Genomic DNA, 23945 nt, shown 5'->3' with positions numbered 1-23945 from the left:
CCATTACTAGATGCTGCCACAAATGCTACTATTGTAGATTGGGCCAAGATTTTATCTGATAACCTAATCACGGCTATTATCAGTTACCGGTCCAAAAGATCTACGTCTCAAAGGATTTATCCTCCTTTTTACCTAGCCACATATGTTATGGATTCAATATGTTATGTTTCTAAGTTCCCTGTTATGGGTTGGAAGTGGACAACTCAAGACCCCTTGCCCATCCATGTATATCATAAGATATTGTGGGACTCTCAGTTCACTCCATATTTCTACCAGATTTGTCACGGACTTATCCTGCCCTTGTATAGAATGTTGTATGATAAAGAACCCCCGAGGTGCTCACCTAAAGCACAGATAGATATCCTCCCCATCGCAAGATGGTTCGGAGAAGAATTGTTTACTTATGTTAGAGTTTTTGGAAGTACTGTACCCCCTCATGTTCTACCTTTGTATATCCCTGATAAGCTCCTAGCTCGAGAAATTGCATATCAAACCTGTTCAGAAGGCGGCCTAACTAAAGACTTAAAGGACAAAAAGAAGGCTATATGGCCACAGTTTCCTGTGGCTTGTGGGGCCTTTTCGTTGTTTGATGTAGGTCACACCTTCACTAAAGTACAGAATATGACGTGTCTACAACTATTTAAATTCCCGAGAAGACCATTTGACCCAAATGAGGTTGCCCAGAATTTCACAACTACAGTCAAGATAAAAGTGTTCTTTGGAAAAAAGGATTTATTTGATGATATATTCCAAAATAAAAGCTCACTTCAAGAGATTTTGTGTGAAGCCCAGTTGCAATTGTCTCCAGAAGACTTTCAAAAGTTCATGGTATACAGGGAAAGAAGACTAGCCAGTGTTCCTTTAGAAAAGCTACGACTGTCTGCAAGAGAACCAACTCCTCTAGAAAAGCTGCGAATGTCTGCAAGAGAACCAACTCCAAGCGTTAGTCTCAGTGGGAGTTCAAGTACTAACGGATCTAAATCTAAATCGGTACAAGAAATGCCTGAACATTCTAAAAGATCCGGAAATGACCAAGATAGGAGCGAGGAGTTAGCTAAGGACACCGCTCAGTCAATGGAACTTCCACAACAGCAGGTTATTACCTCCCCGCAAAGAGATCCTCCCCCTCTCGTCATTGAAGTACCACCCGTCACAACAGAATTAGATAAGGAATGGGAAACCTTCAACGAACTGATCAATCTTGAAGGACAAGCCCCAAAAACACCTGTGAGCAATACACAGGTAGCACAGGAAGTAGTCACAACTTTAGCCAGCAATGTCTCAGAAACAGAGCATATTCCTATTGCTCCATCTTCTGAGCTTATACTTAATGTAGAAGAAATTCCCCCTCTGGACATATTTTATAGTCCCCAACATAAAGCAGTGGTAAGAAGGCAGAGAAAGAAAAGGAAACTAGAAAATACACTCTCTCAAGATGCTGAGCAATTAGACGTCTTATGGAAAGATCCCACCAGTAATCCGATTGAAAATCTCACCAAACTATCTCAGATCGCAGGAGCGTATGCCTCTGCGACTATTGACAAAGCATTAGAAGTAAAGCAATTGTTGGAAGAGCAAGAAGATCAAATACAGGTACTGCATTTACAATTGCAACAAGCCAACAATAATAATGAGGCACACAAACAGCTTGAAAAGTTGCAGGAAGACTTCCAGCAAATGCAGATAGGTTATCAGAGAAGTTTGGACAAGAAGGGAAAATAGTTACAGGATTTACAAGAGATGCACAGAGAGTACCCTAAGCTTACAGAGTTTATTTCAGAATCTATTTCCTTGAATGAACAACTACTGCAGCAGCAAGAAGTGTTGGGCCAAAAGATATCACAGTGGAATTATTATTGTGAAATGAGTGATAAGATCACCAATCAAGTGGTCGACTTACGAAGTGACTATGATCTGATTGACAAACAGGTGACTGAGTACTTGGCTTGGCAGGATGAAGACGAGGGAAAAAGGGCAGGCGCACCCAGGATAAATGAAAATCATAAAGAGCTGCTCTTTAACAAATGGGACGACCAGATCAGGGAGGCAGAACAAGCGGCAGAAACAGCAGCCACGACAGCAATCATTCTTATTGACTGTGTAAATGAGAATCTGCACAGAGCAAATTTGATCATGGAAACCACCCCAGGGCATTTAGCAAACAAACTACAACTAGAGACGGAATGGAAGCAGAGAGCGCAAGAAAAGGTAAAAGCAATCCAGGCACTAAACAAATTAAATTGGGAATGTTACTGGACATACTTGGTGAAGTCGCATAGTCAGTGGATGACTGTGAAGTGTATGATAAATGCGGTCGAAAAGGTGGTACCAGCTCTCATCGATTCCGTTTTCTCAGCCCAGCTCAAAGCAGAAGTCAGCCAGCCGACTATCCTTAAACCAATGCTGAATAAGTGCAGTTTTAAAGACCAGATACAAAAGTAGTTTAGTTTTGAATTTAATTTTCGCTTTAAATTTTGCTTAGAAAAAGGGCGGTCATTTGAAAACCGCATCCTGAATTTTTGTAAATAAACTATTATTAGAATTAGGAAGTAGTATTTAAACCCTTCTCATGCATTTAGAGAAGGGTCCAGAAATTTATCAAAAACTTGTCCTCATAACATGCACTTTTGCACCCTCAGAGGAGGTTTTGGTGAATGAATGGATCAAGATTTGTTGATGTTTGCATTTGATATCTACTACTGATGTTGCACTTTTTTACTCTTAGTAGATGTTAGAGCAAGGAGAGATAAATCATTGTTGCTTGAAGCTTATGAGTAGGACCAGTCATAAATGGTACTTTTATCTCTTGACCATTTCTGCTTATATGTTAAAGTGATATACAGTTTTAGTTGTTTATATGTTATTGCATGAATGCTTGAGTTATCATTTGGCACTTTTGTACGGTGGTAGCTATTTATTTATGTTTAATGTATGAATAGCTTATTATGCGAGATGTTGTTCACAACTATTTTGCCTAACTTATTATGCGAAGTGGTTCATCTTAATTGATTTCCTTTCTTATAATTGCTGAATGATCTTTATTACCAGTTGTTATTTGAAATTTCTTTAGATCGCATAATAGAAGAATTACATCTCGGGTTAGCATAGATTTAGATGTGTTGTTTATTAGATTACAATAGCATAGAATTAGATTAAAGCTTGAATTAGAATAGCTTAGATAGGAACTGTTAGATCAACAACATCCAACTCTACACACACACACCCATAGATTGGGAAACTAGTCCCATTATCCCCAGTCGGACCCACTATACCAAACGGATAAGGAGCTGCCAACCAAGGTCCGGACCGGGCAGGTATCCCCCTTGTTGTCGACCCGATTTTTGGGGCTTCAACAACTTCATAATTCACTATTGGAAATCCAAAAGTGGACTGCTCTTCGTCTACTTGATTCTCTCTAGTCCACTCTACACAGTCTTCATGATCAACCATTGTTGCGCCTCCAATCAAACAACTTCGAGAAGATGAAGGTTGACTATTACTGAATTAAACTTTTTGATTACCATTAACCTCCTTCTTCCCCTTCTTAGGTTGTGTCACACCTAAATCATTGTTTCCAGAATCTAAGTGGGCAATTCTAACGTGATGAGTCTGGGTCTTTGTGGAATTTCTACTTGCAAAAGGTGGTCCAATATAAGAAGAGTTTTCAGATTTTTCAATGTTTCATCAGCCCTTATTTGATTTTGGACCCCTACCTTTCTTATGCATTCATTTTAAAAATAAAACCCAAAAAAACAAAATTCAAATGTTGTAAAGAAAAGAATCTGTCAATTGCTGCAAAGAATAAAAAGATCAACACTCATAAAATCCTTAAAATAATAGAACCGTACTAGAGAAAAAATAATAACAAACTTACCCCTATTGCAGAAAACAAAAATTTCTTACCAACTTCAAATCGCCTCCTTGACAATGGCGCCAAAATGTTGGGGTGCAGGAATTGTAGTTAAGCAGACGTCTTCAACACTTAATTGACAACCCGGGGGTTTTGTAAACGTAGAGGCGAAGCACAGGAAATGCCAAAAATGATATGAACTTTTCTTAATTCTGTTCCTACTTCCTTTAATTACAATCTTGCAGAATCCAAAAGAAAAGATCACCCAACAATTTACACTAGAGAAATTATAGTGCTGGAATATGAAAGAAAGTACTTTTGTGAAGAAATAATAAAAGGAACCTTCAAAATCTTGTAGGAAATCCTGATTAATTGAAATAGAAATCTATGTATATCTTCAGTATAGTTGTGTGTCAGATTACTAATTGGACCCTTAAAGATATCTGACTACTTTATAGATCTTTCTCCCTACACTGAGCTAGTATTCCTATACTCCTGCAATATTCTTGCACCAGTATTGGAACAAAGTTTATATCCTAGAAGTATATTCTACACTTGTACTAAAGATTTTTGTCCTCATGCAGGAGCTCTAAATATTAGAACTAGAGCACTCTGTACTTGTATCAGGTTATTGATTCCTTTATTAGAACAAAGACTCTCGCACCAAGTTTTCAAATTTCTTTCATAAAAGAATAAAGAGTGTGTTAACTTAAGAAAAGAATTTGCAAGGTGAACAGAACTTTGAATTAACTTTCACAAATAGAAAGATTCTTCAACCCAGCTTAACTTCAAAATAAGAATTAACTTCGAAATTCAAAGCACACTTTTCTTCAATCAATGAACTTTTTCATGCAACTAAAGTAATAATTATCCCTATAATAGTTATTCACACAAATTTGATCTTCCTTTTTAATCTTCTTAATTTAGAAAGTTTCGCTCTGGATAATTAGATGTGAAGTTCGATCCTCTCCTTAAAAGTGTAAAGTTTAGGTACAAATTAATGCATTATAACATCGTTCATTCCTTAATTACCAAATCATATTCAATCCAGAATATCAAGAATACTTCTAAAAGATGAACACTCACTTGCAGAAACGCATCAAGATCCTTATGACAGAAAAAAACAAAAGATTTTTTTGTAATGAACCAAAGAAATCAAATTATAGAACTGTCAATGCACTACTGCAGGAATAACATGCTTGCACAATCTAGGTAGAGATAATACTATCCTTCGAAAAGGAAAAATACAAAAAGCTAAGATCAAACTTAGTTAAGCATGCACACCACAGATCTGCCACACAACGACTATAAATGAAATTGAACATGAAATTTGTGAAAGAATAGAAACATCTACTTAATTCATGCCTTGCATTAAAACAAAATCAACACACCTTTAACAAGAAAGAAGAATGTGAGGGAGAACGAGTTGGGTTCGCTGGGCCGTAGCCAACCAACTCATTTCCCTGTTTAAGAAACTTGAAACTCGGATCTCAACAACGCATCAACAAAGAATTAAAACACATGGTTGAAATAAAGTGGCGCAGTCCCTTTATATTAAATTTCAGAATCAACAAATGTACATGATGAAATTGAATCCAACCCAAAACGAGGGCGATACCAGCAAAATTACAAAATGCCACAGTTACAATAGCATTGCTATCGCTATCTCTCCATTTTCTTTCTGAATCCTACATTATATACATCCCTTTAGGCCTGTGTCCGTAACAAATTACATTTAGCGTTAAAATATAATCCTTTCAGTTGTAACGAAATAACAAAAACACTACATTCTAAGCCTTTCGGTTGTAACAAAACACTAAACTTAAGCATTCGGCCAGCAACCTGATCTCTATAATATCCCTGACTTATCTCCGCTCTGAGCCCAACTCGAGATGATCGATTCTGAACGAGATGTATGCATTAGGTATTGAGCTATCACGGAAGTTTAGGATTCGCCAGTGACGTAGGAATCCTACCTGCACTCGACCATGCCAAAGAAATGGGTAATACATTGCTTACCAAATACTTTAGGAAAGAAGATATTAGTTGCAAAGAATGCTAAAGGTATAAAATCTATAAAAATAATTAATTAAGTACATTTGTAACCCTTAAATATGAAATATAAAGCTAGTGTAGGAAAAGGCACTATTCTTGGACTAGTGCAGGAATAAGGAGGTTGCAAGGTTAAAACAAAGGTCTAAGGTTATGACTTTGAAGTATGAAAGGAGTTAAAAATGAAGCAATTTAGCCTACCAACAATATTCTTGTAAGTTTTCTTTCAATAATTATTTTCACTACAATGGAGGGAAGGTCAGACCTAAATTTATTCGAGACCTACCAACTGTACTTTTGGAACTTATATAATAATAGTTACTTGGTTCTAGACAATTCCGCTTATGGGTTTTGACCTGTTGAATTGGAACTAATTGGATCCCCACTTTCCTTATATCATTACTATTATTAATATCTTAAAAACCTTAATTTCTTATCATGGTTCCTTTCTATTCACCCAACCTTGCATCATACCATTAATTACGAAAGTATAGTTGTATCATCAGGTTCAACCTTTATAAAAACATATTTTACTGTACATAAATCTTTCATCCCTTCCTATTCGAATGTCACAAAATTTTACTGAACCTTCACTGTACATCAAGATACAATCATTTCTCTCATATACAAATATCACAGATATCTATAGTAAATTTCACAATTTAAAAATAATAGTAAGAGCAATAGGTATTCCATATTCTGGAATCACATGTTAATTTATTAATCTCTTTCCAGTGACCCATTGTTTCCTATCACTATTATATATTATAATCAACATCTATTCAACAAAAATATCGTTGTCCATATATTTCCATTAAAGTATTCATTCCACAACAATGGCAGAGTTACTATAAATTTTTGAAATTAAAGGTACTTATTTGCATAAGTTTAAACAGTTAGGGAATTGAAACAAGAGAAACACCACTCCTCCCAACTAGTGAGATTGGTTACCACAACCAATTCTCTCTCATTCCAAAATAGTAGATGTACATTGACCCAACAAGGTTTCTTCTCAGGCATCAAGACTATACTGGTCCATCCAAGTACTCACATAGTCACAACTTCATCTTAGAGCTTCCACTGGCTCTAAGTCTAGCTCAAGAATACCCTAACTCACAGTGACTTGCCTCACCTTAACAATATCTCGTCAAGGTATCAAATGTTCTATTCTTCTTTTACTATGCCTCTCGCTTTCTCTCCTTCCTTCCTTGGCTTATTTTCCCACAGAAATGTTTTAACTGTAGGGAAAGAGGAAAAGAATGCCCTTTAACTATCTGGTAAATGAAAATTTTCATCTTGGGTCTTTACCCATGAATTCCAAGACTTATAATAATATTTTAAAATAATTTAAAACACTAAATTTTTCCACTAGGATTTCACTTATCCCATAAGTTACCAAATGTGTACAGTAAAAGTAAATAGAACAAATTATTTACAATAATTAGGGGGGTTAGAAATTATCTGTTATATGTTTGAGGTAAAGATGAGGTTCATTGGTCGAAGAACTAGGTTAATTAATGATTACATGCCCAAAAATGTGTGGTCGAGTGAGGGAATGGAGGATAATGATTGCTTCTACCTCAATCTTACTCCTATGCATATGTTGGTTAAGGTTTGTTCCACCACCCTTGGGGAATGACTGTGGTGTCTTTATTATAACATTCATAGTGGCTCCCTTTCGATTGTTTAGCAGAAAGGTATGTAAAGAGATTCTCTGACTTGGAATTTTGGTTGTTGGTCATTTTGAATCTTCCAGGTAGGTTCGACATTATTGTTCACGGGGAATTTGGCACAATGGCCTTATGGATACTCAAGAAAACCTGGTATCGTTCAAGCCTCCTCTTATTTTCATCTTCTGGTACTTTTTTGCTCGAACTAACGATCCTCCTGAATTCCCTGTTCTTAATTTGGTGGGTATCTAAGCACTTTCCCTAGCTCTCTTTTAGGGAAGAAAGCTCGATTAGGCTCTACTCTTCTAGGTGGATATTATAAGCTTGTTCCCCTCTAGGCCTAGTTAGGATTTATCTTTTTGGTTATCTTTGTGGTCATTGTGTGTTGGGGTTTCAATAATTAATCTTCAAGATTGTGAGAGATTTTTCAGGAAAAATCACATGGAGTATCATTTGTCGACGCGTTTCGAACCAACTACTGTGGTTCATCGTAACTTGTCATGACGATGAACCACACTAGTTGGTTCGAAACGCGTCGACAAATGATACTCCATGTGATTTTCGCTGAAAAATCTCTCACAATCTTGATATGGATCACAGAATCCTGAACTCTATAATTTATCTTCAATTAGGTGTCCCTTCTAGAATAACCTCTAATCGTGTCTGGAATCTTATTTTTAGTCAGCTCCCTTTGTTTTCACTACAGTGTCTCTTTCTAAGGTTTGGGCCCCTTTCTATTCCTTTTACATGTTGTCGAGGTCATTGGGTCCTTACAACAATTAGAAATGACTCAAGTTGAAACACTTCTTCCATTTCTAGCCATTATTCTCACTGCATGTAGATTCATGAGGAATTGGAGATGGTTAACTATGATTTGTAGGTTAAATACTGGAAATTATAAAATTCCCATATCCAACAGTCTCATAAACTCTTGGCTTTCCAGGAGTAGATGTAAAATATGGAAGATGAAATGGATGCTCTCCGGGCTCTTCCCATGGACCTCAAGCTTAGGATCAAAGACAATTCTTCCAATTCCATGATTTAGGTGCTATCTGAGAAGAACAACTTTAATCTGAATAAGCCTACTCCTGATGATGATTGATTTATGATGCACTTGTTTTGGTTTTGAAAATCATAGTTGTCTTTGGCCTCTCGGTTTTACAGGGCTTATACTTATTCAAACATTTTTCTATAATGCTTTACGCAATGAGTTTTGTAACGTGTTTTGGGGGTTGTTGATCATGGAACAAGGATTAAATTTGGAATGTAATTATTGCAATATTTGTTACAATTGGGCGTAGAATTAATGAAAATTCTAGTGTTTTTTTTTTTTTTTTTTTTTTAATTCCTCTCCTTGTACATTCCTTTCAATCCCTTCATCTATCTCTTTTCTTTTTTTTGTAGGTCAAAATTCTATTCATTTGGAAAAAGAGATATACATCTGGAGTAACAAAAAATAGGTGGTCTCACCCTGACCAGGTTTGTTGGCCCTTGTTTGCAACATGTGAAAAAAATACAAAAAAGAGACTAAGGACATCATCTATAAATGAGAAGGCCACAAACACCAAAAGCCAAACAACACATAGAAAACACCTGAAGGCATGCTAGTCATTTGATGTGATGGACATTGGGTTATATGGGGTTGCTCTTGGAGGAGGCAAGGGTCCCTTTGAAGTGCGCCATCAATGTCTCTAGCTTTTCCACTTTTTCTAAAAGAGGCTTTTGGCCAAGAAATACCACCACCACATTCTCTCTAACCTAGCAATGAAAGTAGTGCATCCTATCTAGGGTAGCCACTAGCTCAGCATGCTCATCCTTTCAACTGACTCCACCCGATCTAGCAAAGTTTTAATTACCTGATGGTTGGGAGTTGAATTTCTACTAGACCCCTGGCACACCTTACCACCCCTTCACACACCACCACATCGTTAAGGTTACTGAGAGCACCCTCCAGATGGGTCACTTGATCGCTAACGCCACGACCACCACATGGTCCAGCAACAATATGTCGGAGCGACCGATAGTCTTGCCACCCCGACACGTCTTGGCTGCCACCATTCTCAGCTCCACGGATTGAATTGTTCTGTCTTGACCCCTGTGTCCTGCTGAGGCTGGCATGGTAGGGAGGGAGGAACACCCATACAGAGGGGAAGGCCACATGTTGAACATACCAACAACACCACTATCAAGACCTGACTCAAGAGTGTCAGAGCCAACGAAAACATTCAATGCCCAACCCACTATAAATTTCCAATACCTCCTCACCCAGAGCCCTGACCTCTCGTCACCCAAACAAATCCATAGAAAACACACACAGAAACCTGGCTACTCCCACTCCACCAATTGTGCACTCCAAGTTTTCATCCCTTAAGAGCGTTGAGAGCTTGAGTGAATAGGGATAGAATGAAGCCCTGACCGAAGCTACCCAAGGGGCCTCTCACATACCACACCAACATACCTCCACAGTAACCTTCATAGAGTCAATTCCGCTATCCCCAAAGCACACAAGAAAACATCCACTGAGACTCAAGGCACACCAATTCTCGATCCAAATGCCTGACACATAGTATCCCATGCATAGTCACCACCACCCCCAAAAACACCATAAACTATACAACCTCCAATAGACTCCATTGGACCAGCAACTCGTACCTTCTAAATTCCAACATAACCAAAAAAACCAACTTACCTAAACCACCTTAGGCCATGCATGCGTAGAAAAGAAAAGGGTTCCACCTTTGGAGAAGAAGAATGATAAATTTACACTTCCAAGAGTCAGAGGGGAATCTCAACAGCTGTCATCCTCCTCTGTAAATCCACGATCATTACTTCTGTTTGCTTGCAGAATACCAACCAGGAGCACAACACTAAACTAAAATGCCAACACAAAAGCCACAGAAATGAGCCAGCCTGCTCCTTAGACCTTTGTTGTCCACACTCGCCGAGACATTAAGATGTTTCACACGAGAACCTTTACACCCCCTAGTACGTTGGTTCAGACGAGAGGATAGGGAGGTCGATCCTCCACCCACATGCCAGTTATTTGCAGTCATAGGACTCAGTTTGCCACATGCTTTAGGATTCTTACACCCTTCAGAGAATATCTCACTTTTCTTTATTAATATTTTTACTTTCTTTATTCTTTCTCAATATAAATTAATTTATGTCCTATATTTAACTCTAATGAGTTGACAATTATATTTAATAATTTAATAATTTCTCCCTATGGATTTCATTTCAACTTTTTGCTCTCATATATTTCTATATTTTAATTCTTTTTATTTCTTATTTAATATTTATATATAATAAAACCCCTTTTTCTTTTTTTCAACTTTTTGCTCTCATATATTTCTATATTTTAATTCTTTTTATTTTTTATTTAATATTTATATACAATAAAACCCCTTTTTCTTTTTTTCATTTTGACCAAATCTTTTTATTATATATTTATTTTTATTATTCTATTTTATATTTTTAATTGAATGTTTGTCCCCATCCTTATTTTTATTGTTTAACTTAATTTATTCTAATTGATTTTATTTAATAATTAATATTAATTTTATCTATTAGTTATTACTATTATTAATTTCCAACTAACATAATTTAATTATTTCTTTCTTTTTCATTTTCATTTTGACAAATACCCCTCATTATTATTATTTTAAACTTTTTTCTTCTATTTCAATTTATCATTTTAATTTTAATTTTAATTTAATCTTTTATTTCAATATTTATAATTTCCTTATTAATTTAATTTAATCTATTTTAAATGAATTAATTAATATTTATTAATAAAAATTATTAAATCCTCAATATTCTTCTCTCACTCTCTAAGGATCTAATCTTTCTCTATTTAATCCTAGTTTTGCACTCTTCATATCTTTCTTAGCACTCTCTCCTAGCACAACAAAAACACATAATACTTATGAAGAAGTTATCAGTATCATATTTCTAATTATGAATGTCTTCATTTTAAAGTGCCAATATTAGTCTACAAATGCTTTTAGTGTGGAATGTCCACTATTTAAACTAACCCTATTTAGCCTAACCTAATAAAATTTGAAACAAAATTATAATAAAAGAAAAATCCAAACAAAACTATACTAAAGGAAACATCCAATAAACTTTGAAACAAAACTATATTAAAGAAAATGAAAATTAAATACAGTGCATAACTTTGAAATAAAACCATATTATAGGAAATGAAGATTAAATATAAAGCATTTTAATTATTTTATTTATTTCTATCTTTATTTTCTCTAATAATTAAATTTCATTCATTAAATATAGAGCATTTCAATTATTTTATTTTATTTTTATTTTCTCTAATAATTAAATTTCATTCATTATAATTATTTATAAAAAAAAATATTATTTTAAATTATATTAAAATTTTAATAACTAAAGTTTCCTCATAAAAATGGAATTAATTAATTTTTCTTTTTATTGCGGAAAATGAACAACCTAAATACTTCAAAAAAGGAATATTTCAAATCTGAAGAACGCAGCATCATCAAAATTAATTCAATATATTAAATTCACCTCTATCTATTCACTAGTGGCAGGACAATATGATTTCATGTAATAATATATCTGTTCTTTTTCTTTTTTCTTAGACTCAATCCAATACTATTTATTAAAAATCCTATTTTACAAAAATTAAATAAATTATTTAAAAGTTTTTTAATACAAATTGATTTTTGATTTTTGTATTTTTATTATAATTATATTGTATTTTTTTTTAATAGGACAAGGTAAGTTTATTTTGGAATTTTATTTTTATTATAAATAATATTAGGTGAATGGTTAATTTTTTTATTTTTTTATTTTTTTTTTTTTTTTTTTTTGGTAAGCTAAGGCGATACTCTATTTTTTCCATTACTGAAAACAAAAGACATTACAGACTCAACCCGCCCTTAAGGGAAACCGGGTTTTTTGACCATCTGAAGTTTTTAAAAGCCATCCAAAAAAAGTATATTACCAGTCTATCTATCCACGCTAAATACCCGTCTATTCTTACTATAATCAAACTGTTTTTCCTCTGAGTCATTAACATCTAAGATTCCAAAAAACAAAATAGAAATATATAAAAACCTCCTTGCAGCAGCTCCATCTTCTACTGATTCATTGTAGCTAACTTTGGTTCTTTCTCCACCTTGACTCCCATTCCGCCCGCTTGAATCATCTGCAGAATCTCATCCATCTTTCTGTCTTGCATAAGTAGAGTGACCTGGATATTCTTCAATTCCTTTTTCAGGGTGGGGATTCCTTGGACCAATTCAACCATTTCCCTGGCCACCTACTCCATTGCTTTGGCCAATAATCGCTTCATTCCCCAATAAACATGTAACGATTGTTTATACAGGGGCATTCGTCCTCTCGTATGCCCCGGATCAGGGAGGAACTGCTCCCAATCTTCCATTTCAGGATCTGAAATCTCCTGCATAGCTTCTTCCTCTAAATGATCAATAATCCTTCTGATATTCGGATTTGTATCATGGTAATACGCTTCTTCTGCTTCCTGTAGTTTTTTCCTCATGTCTTTCTTACCTCTCTTTCTGCCTCTTCCCTCACTAGCTGTTCCCTCCTCGTATTCCGATCTCACACTCCTACTCCCTCGACCGCCTCGTCCTCCAGTCCCCCCTCTCCCTCTCTGGTTAACGCGCCCTCGCGTTCCTCTGCTCCTTCCTCGTCTACCAACCTCCTCTTCTTCGTCATCTTCCTGACTCTTGTCCTCCTCTTCTCGGTCTCCCTTTTCCGTCTCGTGCCCCTTCCACTTACCCTCTTTTCCATGTGCTGCTCGTTGGGGCTCCTCGTCTAAAATATAATTCCGGATGTCAAACTCTTCCTCCGACTCGTCCAGGATAGTAAGATATATCTTCTGCAAGGCTTCCTCTACCGTGCTCTTTCCTTTCTCTGCTGGATTTACCGCCTTGCTCCTCGTCCACCTTCCTGCTCCCCTGTCTTGGTTCTCTGCCATCTTACTTGCCTTCGTGAGTTGCAATTTCCTAATGCTCTCCCTCAATATGCTTTGGTTCTCTCCTGGTTTCTCCCTTTGCTTCGTTCATCTGCATGCAGGCCCTATATTATCCCTGCTCTGCCACCTTTCCTTCTTGAAACTTCTTTGTTGCCTGTCCTCGTCATTAATACCCGTTCCATATGCTCTATCATGATGGGAAACGATCACTGTCTCGCTGACGTTTCCACCTCTCCTCCTCGGTACCTTACCCATTTTTCTCCTTGGGATGATCATCCTTCCCGTGGGTTGATTGATCCACTCTGATCGATCATTGATTACCCTGTCTTTTCCCCTCCTTCCCATAATTTGGAGGCGTCTAATTATTCCTTTCCTGTGCGGTCGCTTCATTATGATCCTGACTTAATAAATTTTTTAATTCGTTCCAACTTGGATCATCCTGTAATAATGTCCAGCTGCCATCCACTATCCTGTTCGATCCTTCACTTCCCCAATTGGCCAATAGATGAGCTGCGTGATTTCCATTTCTCAATACATGGTTTATTATTGTATATTCTATCCTACTCAGCAGTCCCTCAATATCCTGTAGGATCCCTGCTATCCTCCAACTCTTCGTTACATGATCCCAGCTCTTACCATCCCTTAATTTCTTTAACATATCGATCGTAATTTGGGAGTCTCCTTCGATTTCAAGATTCATATACCCATTTCTAACTGCTATCCGGAGTCCATGGTGCACTGCCCACAATTCCACTTCGTTGTTCGTCATTTCCCCTCCCCATTCAGCATACATCCACCGCGTATTACCTCTACTATCTCTGAAAATGCCTCCCAAACCTGCTTGTCCCGGGTTACCCTTTGAGGCCCCGTCGAAGTTTAATTTAACCCGTCGGTCACCGGGAAGCCTGAAATGATTGGGGCTCTGCATTCCATTTCTGATCTTCCGCTCTGTATTAGGATAGATCATCTGAAATTCCATATTCAATTTGGAGACTATTCTCTGTTCCTCCGGGTTCAACCTCCAATCTTCTTCCTCCCAAACTTCTGACAAAACCGTTTCTTTAATCGACCTGCATATTTCATCCCAAATTCTCGATTCTTGACAACTGTTATCCCTAAAGATTCGTCGATTTCGCTCTTTCCAAATCGCCCATATTACAAAACCTACCGCCATGTTCCATATTCTCCTTACGACTTTGCTTTGGAAATTCCCCTTTCCCCATTGAAGCAGAGTATTCCTGATGCTATCTGGATCCCTTTTTGTCATACCAAGGAGCACCCTAATTTCTTCCCACAGGCTCTGAGTATATAAACATTTATTCAACAAATGTTCCTGAGTTTCTATTTCCTTACTACAGAGATTACATCTTGATGGTCCATTCATTCCTCTTTTCTGAATATTGTCCCATGTCAGGATCCTCCCTCTGCACACCAGCCATACGAAAAATGTTACTTTTGGCCACCATTTTCCTTCCCAAATCTTTTTCCATTCCGTTGGTTCCTCCTCTCTTTCCTCTTTCGTTTCCCAGTAGTATGCTTCTTTTACTGTGAACATACCCTTCATCGCTTTACCCCATCGAAGGATATCCTTACCTTCTCTGATCTTGATTTTCCTCGATTCTATTTCTCTGTTATACACTTGCCCAGCCTCCTGACTTATATTATCATCCCATTCCTCCGGTCTTTTCCAAACTCTCCATATGTCGTTTAATTCTTCTCTTTTCCAATAGTCCCTCACATATTCCATTCCTGCTCTTTTCGCTTTTTCTTGGACTTCATGAAGAGTTTGGATCCTATCCATATTACCACGCTGTTGCCAACCGTCCTCCCAAAATCTTGCTGAGCTTCCTTCACGGATTTCCCAAAAGGCAAGGTTCCTAACTATATCCCTGTTTCTACTTGCTAAATCCCAGATCTGTGATCCTCTTGGAGTTTCCTCTATTCTTAAACGCCCTTCAGTTGTATCAGGCATGCCATATTTTTGGTTCCATATTCTTTTCCACACATCAGTTCCCCCCTGGACCCATCTCCACCATAGTTTCGCCCCTAGAACCTTATTTACAATTTCAGGATCTCTTACTCCCAGGCCTCCTTCCTCTTAATTACATTCTTTCATGAAACCAGAGTCCATTTCTTCTGTTGCTTGGGACCCCCCATAGAAATTTTCCAAGTATTTCTCTCATTTTGGCAGAAACTCCTTTGGGAGCAGCCATAATGGACAGGTGGTATATGGGGATAGATAATAAGACCGATTTTAATAGGACCATTCTGCTTGCAATATTCAACAATCTGAACGACCAACTAGCTAATCTTTTCTTGATTTTTTCCAACAAACTCTGCCAATTTTTTATCCGATTAGGGTTTATATCCAGTTGGATACCCAGGTGAATGGTTAAAATTTAACCTTTAAGAAATATTCCAAAATATTCGTATTAGTATAAATAAATAAAATGTTGAGATTTCTCTATAAAGTAGTTATGTTATTTCCCCTTTTAATTAAATTGATTAACTAAAATATTATCATCTAAACAAGTTTACAGAAGAGCTATGACATACATTTAAATAGAGAAAGCACAATGTAGAGACCAATAATTATAATGGTTATAATCTAACAACTAGATTTTAAAAATATTAAAAATATGATTGTTAGATTAATTTCTAAAATATTTTAATATGATATTAAGTCAACAACTCAGAGTCTTTTATTTGTGGGTCAAACTTAAAACTAAAATTAATAAAATTTAATAAAATAAAAATAAAAACAGTAAAAATAAAATAAAAGTCAAAATGATAATTAAAATCAAATAAAATTCAAAATAATAATGAAAATAAATAAAAATGAAATTAAAAAGATTTTTTATTTCAATAATAATAATAATAATAATTTGGTCACATTGAGCGAGACCGAAAAAACTTGAGCTCTGCAAGAACGACTAGGGTTTCTCTGCATCCGTGACGGCGCAAACAGCCGAACAAAGACCCTGTAATCATCCCTACTCTAGGCTCTAAGCGATCAGAGTAGTCGGCTGCGCCAGTCAAGGCGCCATGGAGACACCAGAGGGGGGGGCGTCAGGGCCCTCCCCAATGCAGCAAGAGCAGAATAATTACCTCCTCTTCGGTACATTCAATAAGGAATTCCTGAATAAAGATGGTTCAACGCAGCAGGAGAAAAACAAATCGAAAAATCCGCATGGCCAGGGCATCGGACCGCAAGACAAAAGGGAAAAAGACAAAGAGGAAACGCCAAAAGTGACCTCAGCAACCTGCAAACCTGTAGCTGCAGAAAGGCCAAGAATCGAACTACAGGGACACCTGGTAAACGCCAGAATAGAGTTCATGAAGGAACATGCCATAATAGGGAAATTTATAGGCTTCTGGCCTACGGAAAAAGCCCTCTCTGGTTGGATAGCTGCCAAATGGAAACCGAAAGGGGATGTCCTACTGCAACTAGGACCAAAGGGCTTTTTTACAGTGATTTTCTACTGTGTTGAAGACAAACTCAGAGTGCTAGGAACAGGCCCACACTTCTTCAATGCAGCGGGTCTGTACATGCGCGATTGGAAGCCCAGATTTAACCCAGATCGGGAAGACCTAACCTGGGCACCAGTTTGGATTCGTCTATATGGACTCCCTGATGAATATTGGGATGAAGACTCCCTCCGGAGAATTGGAAATGGCGTGGGAGAATACATCAGAACAGCTGAGGAAACCAAATCTCGCAGATTCATATCATATGCACGAATTTGTGTTTTCATTAGGCTGAATGAAGCGCTACCAGAATCGATAACGCTCTCCCATTGGGATGAAGAATGGGTTCAGCCCCTGGACTATGAGCATGTGCCCTTCCGGTGCAGGAGATGCCATGCTCTTGGGCACTTATTCAGGGACTGTCCTCTAAATGTCCCAGATCTATCTCAGAACCCTGCAGCCAAGCCCAACCAAGATGGGTTTACCAAAGTTACTAACAGAAGGCGTTCGAACAGGAAAAATGCCAGTGGGCAAAAGTCTCAGCAAAGTAACTTCAAAGATCAAGCGTCCAAGAACAGCTTTCAAACCCTCAGTGACATGCCGGAAGAACAACCTCCAGAAAATCCCAGCAAATCAGATTTCCCATCCTCCTCAAGCCGCCCACCCCCTTCTAGCCCCCAGCCCAACTCGAAAGCCCCCATTATCATCCCTACCATTTTATCCAGAGTCCAAGAGGACCCGATGAACACCCCCAAGAACATGGAGACAGATGGGAGATTGAAGGATACCCAGATTTCAGAGAACACTCAGGAAGATGCCAATACTGTGGAGATAATGGATGAAGAGGCCGACACTGTAGACCTTCAAGGGCTGGATATAAATGAGTTAGAGCTGGCATGTAGGAAAGAAGCTTATGAAACTATAGCAGCAACCGATTTGGAAAAATTAGAAATAGTCATCTCCAAAGTCTACCAACAACATCAGCTAGGGATTCAAGCTGGAAGCACCTGGGATGGTAGACTACGTCCAAAAGACTTCAAAAAAAGGGGAAGGAAAACCGTTCTTCAACGAACAATAGAGGTTGGCAAAGTCCTAGTGGATTCAGGCCACTATGCGCAGCTTACAAAGTACTTCAGTCCCTCTCAACCCAGTTATCAATGAAGCTCATCTCTTGGAACCTTAGAGGGCTCAACGGCCCAGCAAAATACAGAATGCTCAAAAACATGATCAAGATGGAAAAACCGCAAATATGTTTTTTCCAAGAAACAAAATGCAACAGCATAACTCTGGGACAAATACTCTCAAAGGCCTGGCCAGGCTGCCACTCAGTGGCCGTGGACGCAACTGGCGCTTCGGGAGGGCTTGCTATAGCTTGGAACACTCAAACCATAGCGCTCACTGACTTCCATGCTTCACACCATCTCATACAAGCTGCCTTTCACATCCTAGGCACAAAGGTTCATGGAAACCTTTCCAATGTCTATTTCCCACAGGATGGAGGCAGTAAAAAAGTGCTTCTGGACACCATCAAGGAGCTTAATGTCTACAGACCGCACCCACTCTGGATTGTAGCGGGGGACTTCAACATGATCACCAAGATCGAGGACAAAACAGGAGGAAGAACTAGAATGGAACCTGAAGTAGAACACTTCAAGGATTTCATACTAAGCGCCTCACTCATCGACCTGCCCTTCTGCAATGGAACTTACACTTGGAGCAATCACAGAAAGGGGAAACATCAGATCGCTTCCAAGCTAGACCGATTTTTGATCTCGGACAACGCAGTGCACGTTGGAGGGGACTTCACTGCGGAGATCCTGGCACACTCGGGATCGGACCATTGGCCAATAGCCCTGCAATGGCAAAGGCCAGGGAACAGCACCAGGAAGCCGTTTAGATTTGAAAGCTTCTGGCTATCTCACCCGGCATTCAAGGACTTCGTCAAATCCGTTTGGGCCTCCTTTGTTCCTCCCGAAGGTACCAAAATGTTCCAACTTCAGCAAAAGTTAAAATATTTAAAAGGACATCTTAAACGATGGAATAGGGAGACCTTTGGGAACATTTTCGAAGCCCAACTGCAACTCAATCAGGAGCTCAAGCTTCTCCATCAGATAGTTATCAATACAGGGCACACAGAGGCAACATTGGAACAAGAAAAGCACATTCACAGTCAGCTAGAAGAAAGAAGGAAGCAAGAAGAAATATATTGGAGACAAAAATCGCGGATCAGATGGCTCAAAGAAGGGGAACGCAACACCAAATTCTTTCATAACACCACAGTGCAAAGAAGAATGCACAACAAGATTTCCTTCATAAAAAACCAGGAAGGAGGGAAAGAGGAGGAGCATGAAAAAATAGAGGAAATCCTCCTTAATCACTTCCAACAGGTTCACCAAGAGCAAATAATGGATCGCAAGGCTGCCATTGAGAAAATCACCGGCAACATCCCCAGATTAATAATAGATGAGCAAAACGACTTGCTCATGAGCCCTATTCTAAGCCAAGAAGTGGATGAAGCAATGGCGCAGCTCAAAGACGGTAAGGCTCCTGGCCCTGATGGCTTTACAAGTAATTTTTTCCATGCTTTCTGGGATTTGATTAAGGAAGAGATCTGGCAAGTTGTAGAAGAGTCTAGAGCTCTTCGCTGGCTGTTACCCTCCCTTAACTCCACCTTCATCACTCTCATCCCCAAAGAAGAGAACCCCACTACCCCTGACAAATTTAGGCCCATTGCCCTCTGCAATGTTCTCTACAAAGTCATTTCCAAAGTCATAGCCAACAGACTCAAACCCATTCTTCCTCAGATTATATCTCCGGAGCAGTCTGGCTATGTGGAGGGCAGGCAGATAATGGACGGTATAATTCTCTCCCATGAAATCATTCACTCGCTTAAGGTGGATAAACAAGCGGGCATGTTACTCAAGCTCGACCTCTCAAAAGCCTTTGATAAACTCAGTTGGCCCTATATACAGAGCATGCTGAGAGCCTTTGGCTTTAGCGCCACCTGGGTAAGATGGATAATGAGCCTCATCTCCTCCTCCCATTTCTCCATTCTTGTAAACGGCCTGCCCTCTCGCCCCTTTAAACCCTCCAGGGGCATTAGGCAAGGGGACCCCTTATCCCCATTCTTATTTGTTATCATGGCAGAAGGTTTAGGAAGGCATATCAAGCAGGCCCTGTGTTCAAATCAACTCTGGCGAATTTCTATTCATAATACCCCTGCCTCCTCCCATCAGCAATTTGTTGATGACACTATGCTTTATGGCTACCCCTCTGCTCAAGAAGCCTCTTGTCTGAAATCTTTGCTCAATGACTTCTCCAACGCCTCAGGAACTCAAATCAATAATGCCAAATCCCACATTTTCTTCTTCCACACCCCTCCCTCTGTAAAAAGGGCTGTCTCACGCATATTGGGTTTTCAATCTGCCTCTCTCCCTTCTACATACCTTGGGGCGCCTCTCACGGCTTCAGCAATAAAGCAACCAGCTTGGCGTGGGCTTATTGAAAAATTGGAATTCAAACTAAACCTATGGACACACCGCTCCCTTAACCTGGCTAGCAGAGCTGTGCTCCTAAAGTCCATCCTTCAATCCATGCCTCTCTATCTATTTTCCATCCTGACCGCTCCAAAGTGGGTTTTAAAGAGCCTAAGGAATCTACAGCGCAACTTTCTTTGGGGAAGTTCAGCCACGAATCGCAAGTGGGCTCTTGTGAAATGGGACACTGTCTGCAAACCCAAGCACAAAGGTGGTATAGGCATCTGCGATCCTGAGCACAGTAATATCATCATGACCGCCAAAATTTGGTGGCAATGGTTGACAAACCCGGACAAACCGTGGGCCAAACTATGGATAGGCAAATATACCAACAGCATGCCCCAAGCAGAGCTTATTAGATTTACACCTACCAGCACAGGTTCACTCATTTGGAATGCGGCAAAACTCCACCACCAGCTGGTTCAGAAACACAGCTTCTGGGAAATAAGAAATGGACATAGTGCCAGATTCTGGAGCGACGCTTGGAATCAGCTTCCTAAACTCTCAGCGGTTCTTCCAGCTACCTTAATTCCGGGACAACAAGAGCAGCAGCAGGATAAAGTTCATCAATTTTGGAGTCCGGATTCGGGCACGAGCTTCAGGAAATGGCAATCAAGTAATCATATAACCAACACCAGCAACACCCAGGAAGCAGCAGCTCTTGACAGTGAATTAAAAAAGAGGAGCATCAGGTACAATAATGGGGAGGACATACTTAGATGGGGCTATCTTCCCAAAGGTTCTTACTCCACTTCTGAAGCCTATAACCTTTTAGAAGGTACCACCACCATCCCGGATCCTCTCTGGGCAAGAATATGGAGCTTCAAGACTTGGCCCAAAATATCTCACTTCCTTTGGATGGTGGGACATAAAAAGATTCTTACATGGGATAAACTGCAGAAGCGCAACTTCCAAGGACCTTCGTTATGCCACAACTGCCATCAGAATGAAGAAACCCTGCAGCATCTACTAGATACTTGTCCGCTTGCAACTCAAATTTGGGAGAAGGTGGAATTCAGGAGTCAAAGACGATGCAGAGAGGCGGGAAGCATAATAAAAACCATACGGCAATGGCCGAAAAGCCCCTACAACAATGGGTTGCTCAACCACCTATGGAACATAATTCCAGGTATTTTGCTGTGGAACATTTGGAAGGAAAGGAATAGGCGCATATTCAAAAACCTCAGTTCGAATAAGGAGGACATCTGGAACAGAGTTCATGCCAACATTCAAGAAACCATGCTACTAAAAACTTGGACTCAACAGGATCTCCCCACTGAAGACAATGAGAAAAATATCTTAAACAACTGGGGACTGCAAATGCTACAGCAATTAACTACACAGCAGACAACAAATTGCAAAGGCAAGGAAGAAGGGAGATGGGAAGCTCCACCCATGCACTCATACAAGCTCAACTTTGATGGGGCTTCAAAAGGTAATCCGGGCACTGCAGGATTTGGCGGAATCATCAGGGATCACCAAGGAATCCTACAACAGATTTACTTTGGCAACCTAGGTTGGGACACCAACAACTCAGCAGAACTGGAGGGTATGTGGCAAGGATTACTTACAGCTAGACGACACAATCTTCAACCGTTGATTGTAGAAGGAGACTCCCAAATTCTCATAAATATGGCCATTCGAATTCAAAATGGGTCACAAGCCAGGAAGGTAGCCAACAGCTGGAGATTGGAGGCCAGGCTTAGCCACATGGTTGAGGAAATATGCAGCTACAATGCCATCTCTTTTCATCATACTAAAAGAGATAGCAATAAGGTAGCCGATCTTCTAGCTAATATAGGGGTAGACTCAGACCAGCCCTTCCTTGAAGGAAATCTGAACATTATCCCCAACAATCAACTCCAGCAGGATTGTGAGAGTCTCATTCTCAGGGATAATGAAACCCCGGATGCGGGTGTCGAGTCGAGAAGTACAGGCACGCCACATGCAGCGCATGGGCTGCCTCGTGTAATGGAGGCCGTCGTATGGCAATTAAGCCACCCAAGTTGATAATGCATTCAATGAAGAAGAGGCGGGGTAGATGGAGGAGCAGGGCGGCATTAATGTGCACCTGCAACGAGAATTTGGGGGAAAATATCACAGGTTTGATGGCTCGTTCAAGGCATATTGGCCTGAGGAAAGTTGGCGGTCGTGGAAGCATAGCAAGCTCCGGCCAAGCACCGTTTCATTCCCCTGCAGCCTGGAGAATTGTCTTGGTGGCCATTCTGGTTGCTGGGTTGGGAGGAGATGGCAATTTGATGCTTTGCAGCATCAAGTCTGGAAAAGAAATTGTTGGCTCTCAAGCGAAGGTAGCCAAGGGGAAAGCTGGACATCTGAGAGTGAATTGGAAGGAAACTGTTGCTGCTACCAATTCCAGGTTCACCATCGAGTATACAGAGGTAACTTTAGACTTACAATGGCTAAACTTCGCGAACGACAGCCATGCAGAAGAGGCCCATCTAGAGGGTCCTCCTCAAGATCACCTGCAGCAGATGAGCACCACCACTGCTGCTGCTGCTACTGTCACAGGAGAGCTAGAGCAACCCCGCTTCCCATTCGACAATATGTGGAGGTTGGGGGTTCCTGTGAAAGGAAAACGGAGCTCCCGGCTTTCGGTTCCGTGGTTTTCACCTTGCCAAGCACCGAGGATAATGCAGGCGTTAACGCCCACATCTCCATCATGTTTACAAAAATTCCAGATGAAGAACATCTCCAGGACCCGCAGGAAAAACAACTGGAAGACTCGGGCAGAGAGATCAGTCTTGGAAAAGAACACTCGTTTGTGGAAAAGAACGCTACTGAGGTGCTTCCAGCGTCTGTTGTTGGAAGCAAGGGGGAATCAAGTCTGCAAGACCGCTTCCCTCCGATGGGGCCACCTCCTCCAAGTGTGGAAGAAGATACATGGCGGAAAATGTGGGAAGGGCGCGCGGAAGGTGACGGGTGGGCTTATGTCGTGGAAGATCCGAGCCTGGCTGAGGCGGCAGATGCATACTTCGCGTCCATCCAGCCATCTTCAGTTCGTCCCCAAGATTGAAGCTGTGGCGGGTAATGCCTTGATTTTGTCTTTTGGTCCTCTGGCTTTTGCTTCCTCTGTCTCAGTCTTTTGGCATTCGCTTCTTACTTCTTGGTCCTGGTTAATTCTGAGTCTTTGGTCATGTCTATGGTCTTGCCTCATCATTGGGAAGTCGAATTGGATAGCTGACATCAGTAACACAGTCACGCTTACATTTGTCAGATATAAAGGTCAGACTATCTCTGCTGCTAGCCCCTGCGTGGGCAATCATGTGTCTAGTTTATTGTCTTGAGAGTTTGGTTCGTTGCTGCCCCTGTATGGGTTTTTTGTTTTCATGGATAATTCAGTTTGGTTTTGGAGAAGCTGCCCCTGCGAGGGA

General features: G+C 39.8%; 1 protein-coding gene across 1 annotated transcript; it reads left to right on the top strand.

Moving 5' to 3' along the window:
- The first annotated feature begins 18249 nt into the window (after nt 1-18249).
- LOC149243516 (uncharacterized) lies at nt 18250-22563 on the top strand. The gene is made up of 2 exons (XM_089371230.1): nt 18250-19155; nt 19405-22563. Exons 1-2 carry the CDS (start codon nt 18250-18252, stop codon nt 22561-22563), a joined length of 4065 nt encoding a protein of 1354 aa, XP_089227356.1.
- The last annotated feature ends 1382 nt before the right edge of the window (nt 22564-23945 follow it).

This window comes from Pinus tabuliformis, chromosome 8 (genome assembly GCF_031772625.1).
Source record: "Pinus tabuliformis cultivar Carrire ecotype Pingquan chromosome 8, CPIR1, whole genome shotgun sequence".
In the NCBI taxonomy this organism is placed as follows: Eukaryota; Viridiplantae; Streptophyta; class Pinopsida; order Pinales; family Pinaceae; genus Pinus; species Pinus tabuliformis.
Note: the sequence above shows the minus strand (reverse complement) of the source record. Positions and strands in the feature narration are given on the sequence as shown.

Excerpts from the sequence above, each read along its gene's own strand:
- LOC149243516 (XM_089371230.1), top strand. The coding sequence starts at position 18,250 with ATGGAAAAACCGCAAATATGTTTTTTCCAAGAAACAAAATGCAACAGC. Across the intron at positions 19,156-19,404 it reads TCAATACAGGGCACACAGAG|GTTCACCAAGAGCAAATAAT; the intron begins GCAACATTGGAA and ends CACTTCCAACAG.